The sequence below is a fragment of the Sphaeramia orbicularis genome, chromosome 9 (genome assembly GCF_902148855.1).
Source record: "Sphaeramia orbicularis chromosome 9, fSphaOr1.1, whole genome shotgun sequence".
Classification (NCBI taxonomy): domain Eukaryota; kingdom Metazoa; phylum Chordata; class Actinopteri; order Kurtiformes; family Apogonidae; genus Sphaeramia; species Sphaeramia orbicularis.
Genome location: NC_043965.1, coordinates 32,838,671 through 32,845,733, shown reverse-complemented (window position 1 = coordinate 32,845,733; position 7,063 = coordinate 32,838,671). Strand labels below are relative to the sequence as shown.

Here is a 7,063-nt window from a genome sequence, read left to right as displayed (position 1 = left end):
ACGATTCTCTAATCTGACCATCTGTTTCTTATCTTTTCTCTTTTATTCTTTAAATTTGCAAATGTATTTTTCTTAGGGATATTGGGCCTGAAAGCAGCAGGGTACCAATCCTCTCCTCTGGGAATGAGGTAGAGGTGAGACCCACCTGGTGTGAGTGTTTGTGTGGTTATCTGAGTAGCTGATGAAGTTAGAGCAGAACGTTGGCAGTAGTTTAAGTATGTGGTATTTTAAAGGATTGCCAGTCATTGCAATGGAGAAATAAGACTCTAAAGAATTTGTTGAAGATTTTATGTTGATGTGCAACAATATGTTATGAACGCAAACCGTATCCACGCTGCAGCATTTTTGACTCTTCTGTCCTCTTTGCTAGAAGAACTTTAAAGTGTCAGCTGGCTTTACTTCAGGCCAATGGGTGTTATCTCAATACTCTTTCCTCTCACTACAGACATTTGTCAAAGAGCCTTTGGAAACATTTAATCCAGTTAAAATTTTTTGACCACTCTTTGTTTTCACCACTAGGAGGCCTTTTTTTCCCCCTTTTTTTTCTTTACATGTTGTCCATGTCCAAACTATGTCTACTGTAAGGCTCAGCACAGTTCTGGCATGTCCACTCTTTGTTTTTCTGAAGACAATCGTGTCTAAACTTGCTTAGAGACTCACTGAAGATTCGATAATACGTTTATACGCTGTTGTCCATAGTTGGAAGAACTTTGTTTTCAGACACATCAGACTCAGACTCAGCTTTATTGTCATACAAACCATGTGACATGATCGAACGAAGCACAGTTCCCCAAGTCTCTGTGTATGCAGCAAATGTAAAATTAAAATCTAAGAATAAATAAAAAAGAAAATAGAAGTGTGAGAATAGAATAGAATAGAATAGAATAGAATAGAATAGAATAGAATAGAATAGAATAGAACTACCAAAAAATAAAAACATTTCTGTTTTATTCATCAGTAATCACCTTTGACCAGTTCAGTGATGTCATACCCAGTCCCAGTTACACTTCTTCTATCAAGAATAAATCACATTGTCACAATCATTTCATGAAAAAAGGTTAAAAAAACATTATTCCACCTTTATCGACAATAAGATTGTATATTAAGATTGTTTGAGTTGCCTGAATTCTTTGTTGTGCAAATGGTAAGAAAAATGTCACAATGCCATCACACAGAACTTCATAGAGAAAGACTTAAAACACTTTTTTTTCCCTTCTCTTTTTTCACCCAGATTGTTAGTTTTACCCAGTCTGTTACTGTGTAAAGAAATTAAATTCATGCTCCTCATGGTACTTCCTGGGTCATGGTATTGATTTGTCAGATAACGTATAAAATACACATTTGTTGCAGTTTGACACAATGGTACCACAAAAAGCATTAAGTGGATAAATTTTAACCAACAGGATCTATGAATACAGATTCAGAAACAGACGGTCTTAACTCAGAAATAGTGTCAGTGAGGAGTTTCCTCTTGTTCTTGTTCCACACCGCTGGGCCTGCATGTTCTTTTATCATTGAAATGGTTCTGCAGACTTGAGAATTGGATTCACACATCCTGGAGCTGCCCACTGGCATTTAATCTAATCTCCAGTTTGCAAAATAGCTTCGATCTAATTACGTTTTCATTTGAAGATAAACTCTAAATTCCTTTAAAAAATGAATGAATATAAATAAATAATAATAAAATTAAAAAATTTGTACGTGTGGATACAGCAACATTTTCCACAAAAAATACATGAACGTTCCAGAATAGGTCACTCATTATTATGATTTGCATTTTCAACAACCGTTGAACTACTGTAATTGTAATGTAAAAGGTCAGCTTGAAATGTCCAGGCTTGTTCCACACGTGATCAGGATTTATTTTTTTCCAATAAAGTCGTCCGGAAATGTAACAAATACAGAGTTTACAAGATAAAGTTGTGAAAAGAAAAATGTAGATTTGATGCTGATGGTGACAAACAGACAAAAGTACGCATTGCTGAGGATATTTGATGACATTCAGATCAGTAATGGACGCGTTTTATATATTTTTGTTATATAATAATAAAAATGACTTCTGTTTTAATGACTACAGTTGGGCTAGTAGTAGTAGTAGTAGTAGTAGTAGTAGTAGTAGTGTTAGGAGAGTTCTATATACATCCCCCAGTTAAATAAATTCCAGATATTTCACCATTTTTCTTCCTTATACAGTACAGTTTCCTTTTGGGACATGCGTAAAAGCGCGCAACTTTTCTATTTCTAATCAGCAATTGAATTTACCACACAGACAACAAACATCTTAATACTTTTTTCTCCAGTGTAACTTGTTTCTCATCGTGTCTTTGAGTTAAGGCAGTGGGTAAATAATTATGCGACAGTATATTTAATTTCTCTTTAATTGCGCAGTTTGACCCGCAGTTTGACCGGGTTGACGTTTCGGGGCTTTGTGTCCTGCGGCCAGAGGGATGGGCTCCGGCAGGGGAGGAGGAGGAGGAGGGGTGGGCTGAGAGATGTTTTACTGGGAGGTGGGGGATCGTCCTGGGAGGGAACCAGGGGTGTGGAGGGCCGAGTTTAAAAAGGCAGGCAACGTCACTCTCACACACTGTCTGCGCTCTGCTTCAGTTCACACCAGCGCCAACCCCGGCTCCTGGGACTCTGCTGTATTTCAGGCCTCTGTAGTTCTGCAGCACAAACTTTGGAACTGTACAGGACTCTTCCATATTTTCCTGAAAACGAAGGATTTTTAAAGAGATCTTTTCCCACTGCAGCAGACCTGAGCATGGAGGCCACCACTGGGGAATATGTTGATGACTATGAATACTATGATGGCAATGAGACTGCTTGTGACTTCTCAGAGTGGGAGCCTTCCTACTCCCTCATCCCGGTCCTCTACATGCTCATCTTCATCCTGGGCCTGTCAGGTAATGGAGTGGTCATCTTCACCGTCTGGAGATCCAAATCTAAACGCCGGGCCGCAGATGTCTACATTGGTAACCTGGCTCTTGCTGACCTCACCTTTGTTGTAACCTTACCTCTGTGGGCCGTGTACACAGCGCTGGGCTACCACTGGCCTTTTGGAGTGGCTCTGTGCAAGATCAGCAGCTATGTTGTTCTGGTCAACATGTATGCCAGTGTTTTCTGTCTCACCTGCCTGAGCTTTGACCGGTACCTGGCCATAGTGCACTCCCTGTCCAGCAGCAGGCTGCGCTCTCGGGGCACCATGCTGGCCTCCCTGGGGCCATCTGGCTCCTGTCTGGCCTGCTGGCTGTGCCCACGCTGCTGTTCCGCACCACTGTGAATGATCAGAACAGCAACAGAACCATGTGTGCAATGGACTTCAGCCTGGTGACCATGAACCAGAGGCATGAGTACCTCTGGATTGCGGGGCTCAGTTTGTCCTCCTCTGCCCTGGGTTTCCTTCTACCTTTCTTGGCCATGACCATCTTCTACTGCTTCATCGGCTGCACCGTCACACGCCACTTCAACAACCTCCGCAAAGAGGACCAGAAGAAGAAGAGGTTGTTGAAGATCATCACCACATTGGTTGTGGTGTTTGCGATCTGCTGGACACCCTTCCATGTGCTGAAGAGCATGGACGCCCTGTCCTACCTGAACCTGGCTCCCAGCTCCTGTGGCTTCCTGCGTTTCCTGCTGCTGGCTCACCCATATGCCACCTGCTTGGCCTACGTCAACAGCTGCCTCAACCCATTCCTGTACGCCTTCTTTGACCTGCGTTTTCGTTCCCAGTGCCTGTGCCTGCTCAACCTGAAGAAGGCTATGCATGGCCAGATGAGCTCCATGTCATCCACACTCAGCGCCCAGACTCAGAAATCAGAGGTTCAGTCTTTGGCCACAAAGGTGTAGAAAGAAAAATAAAAGGTGGGGCATGGCTGCAGGTCGGTCACAGCGCTCACCACTGGAACACTTGTAAAAATACAGACTTTACGTGTCCATTGTTCAAAGCTGGTAAGGAGAGATGATGAACTCTGAAACGTTACTGCTCACAGTCATGAAATCCATTGTATGTTCCTCCTATTCTACAGCAAGAGAGGGTGAAATACTATGTATGTTGTGTGGATTTGAAGCTGGAGCCAGCTGGCTGAGCTCCTCAGCTGCTTTGTTCCTTAAATACTCAGAGAAAAAGTCTATTTTTATGTTTTGTCTTGCTCTGTAAAGTTTGTAGGATGAAAGTGGGCAGCATTTGGACTTTACCAACACACACTGATGTTGAGAAATGATGTACCTTTACATCTGTTTACACTGGATGAAACATAAAGTTGTACAGTATTTTCATACCATAGCATTTTTTTCTGATATTTTACTGTTTTGTTTTAGAAGCACTTGTTAAATGTGTGAGCAGGGAAATCAAACAGAGTAGTGTCCTCTTAAAAGCATGTTGTTTGTGAAGGTAGATGTCTGTGCTGCAGGAGGGAAGGGAATGGGGGGGGGGGGGCTGTACGAGGAGAAAAGGTGTTACAGCTTAATTATATAGTTTGTGCAGAGGAGACGGGGGCAGACAAGCAGATGGCAGTTGACAAATGTTGTTGGGGAACAGAATTGGGTGGGGTGGGGTGGAGGGGTTCACAGTGTAGTCACGGCACTCAAGGGGGACAAAGGAACTTTATAATTGTTCCATTTTGATGTATATGTTTTATTTTTGACATCAATGTAACTAACTTCTATATTAAAGATGTGTTCTATGAAACAGATGTGTTTAAAGTGTATGTTTGTGTGTTTTGCGAATACTGTAGGGTTTTTCTTACTGTCTTACATGGACTATTGAGGTTCAGTTAAATGGGAAAAAAACACTAAATCAACCAAATTTGTAAGTATATTTGAAGAAAATAGATTCTCTTTGACTGAACTTGCAGTTTCACATTAGTGACAGGTATCTCCACATGCGCTGGTACGAATGCCTTGCATTTGGTTTACACTCTCAGACTAAAGAGATCTCTAATCTCTATTGATTCACAGGCAGTATCCAGACTGTAACCGGATTATGCAAAGCACAGCTCATTCTGAGTGTGTATTCAAAACTCAGCTGTGACATCCATCAGCTGAGGTACTTTAACTATTTGATGACACAGTCCTGTGGTTTGTCATTATTGTCTTTAGTTGAAACCAGAGCACAAGGCGTCATCCTTTTATTGGTGTTTTTGGTTACACAGTGAAACTACAGAGAGTCCTTTTTAAAGTATTTCATGTAAAATAAAAGCACTGTCAGCATTTCAGTCTGCATTAGCAACACATTCAAACAGGTCTATCTATCCACAGGAGGTGAGACCAGTAGAATCCCACCAACCCATACATAATAATAGGGTCATTACCAGTGAGTGACTCTTGTGAGGGATCCTTTGATTTGACAGTAATGAGCTCTGTTGGACATAATCGCCGTTTAGAGATGGCAGCAGGGGAAGCGGGGCTCTAATCCTGGCAGAAGTTGGGCCACCAAACAAGTCAATATTTGTCTCTACTGACAAGAGATTGCAGTTAGAGAGTCGTTGGGGCGTGAGGCGGGGCTGGAGGGCGACGGGAGGGGGTGTCTCTCCGCAGATGCTCCATCACACTGTCATGACAGAGCAGTGGACCTTGGGTTAAGAGGGAAAGAAACTGCAGTGGATGAGGTGAGAAAGTTGGAGGAAGTTTGTCTGGCAGCATAACTTAAAGTAACAACATGTGTGAAATGATGTGAAGTGAAGCAACATGATTTATCATCTCTTTGTGTGTGAGAGATCTGTGTTACGTATTGTCCATCCTGGAAAATGGAGCAGATTTGACAGCAATGGACCTTGAAAAACATCACTCTGCAGTCACTATGATGGATGTGAGGCCCTCGACTTTCATCACACAGACAGAAAAGATTACTTAAATGCACAGTTATTCTTATTACAGTTAAGCCACATGGGGGAAATATTAAAAAGGCCTGTGGAATACTTTGAGTTTGTATTTTGGTCACAAGGGGAATTAAGTATACGGTACACATTCCTTACTGTAGTGGAAGTACAGGTAAAAAAAAAAAAAAAGAAAGAAACCTGTAAGTACTGAGCTTTGTTGTGTAGGTAAAAAGGACAAAGTACAGGTTCTGACATGAGTAATGAAAAAAGTAGCCATTTATAAAGGCTATTTTGGTCCACAACTAACTGAAGTTCATATGATTTTAAAATAATTTATAGGCTATGAGTTCAAATAAAAAAAGCAATCATTAATATCATGGAAAGAATTAACCCTGCACATTGTGAGACCTTTTCTTGTTTTCCATCCATTTAAGCTGAAATGTTAACCATTGATAACCATTTCATCCACAAATTATTAGAAACCTGAGTGGGATTATTTTCCCCAAACAAGACTTAAATTGTCCATTTGGATTATTTTGAGTGATATAAATATACATATATTAGAGTTGATCATTTGGACAGCTTAAAAACATCATCATATATTATTAATCATAGTGTCCAAAACCCTCTCTTCATAAAGAAAACATATGATTGATGTGGGACACCTTAATCTAAAAGGTAATGTAGGGGATGTTACACAATCATCCAATAATAAATTAGTGTCGAATAATGTAAAATATATATATATATATATTAATCCATGTAGAAATGTGTGTTGTAGTGAGATAACTAGGCCAAATACAGTCAGTTAGGAGTACTTAGAAATAGAATAGAATAGAATAGATAGAATAGGAATAGAATAGACTAGAATACAGTACAGTACAGTACAGTACAATACAATGCTTTATGTCATTATACACGTGTACAATGAAATTTAAAAGACAACTCTCTTGTGGTGCAGAGCACAAGTATGATAAGATAAGCTTATTACAGACTCATGGTCCACATTAAAAGCAAATAGATAAATACAAACACAATAAAAAACCTCTGTACTTTCAAGAGGCGGTCATACCAGTGTTTCCAGAATCAGATGTGTCATGCACAGCACTATATGCAAGATTATTCAGCAATAAAATTACTGTATTTTCTGAAAGATTCAGGTGACACATGAACTTAAACACCAGATCTCTCAAGACAGCATGCAATGATACGTATGGAAGGCAAAGAGATAAAAGAAAAAAGAAAAA

At 40.3% G+C, this 7,063-nt stretch overlaps 1 protein-coding gene across 1 annotated transcript; it reads left to right on the top strand.

Annotated features, from left to right (window-relative positions):
• Nucleotides 1-2,596: 2,596 nt before the first annotated feature.
• aplnra (apelin receptor a) lies at nucleotides 2,597-4,667 on the top strand. Its single transcript, XM_030144629.1, is given in 2 exon segments — nucleotides 2,597-3,215; nucleotides 3,218-4,667. Coding segments are annotated over 2 exon segments (1,083 nt in total). The 5' UTR covers nucleotides 2,597-2,761; the 3' UTR covers nucleotides 3,847-4,667.
• The last annotated feature ends 2,396 nt before the right edge of the window (nucleotides 4,668-7,063 follow it).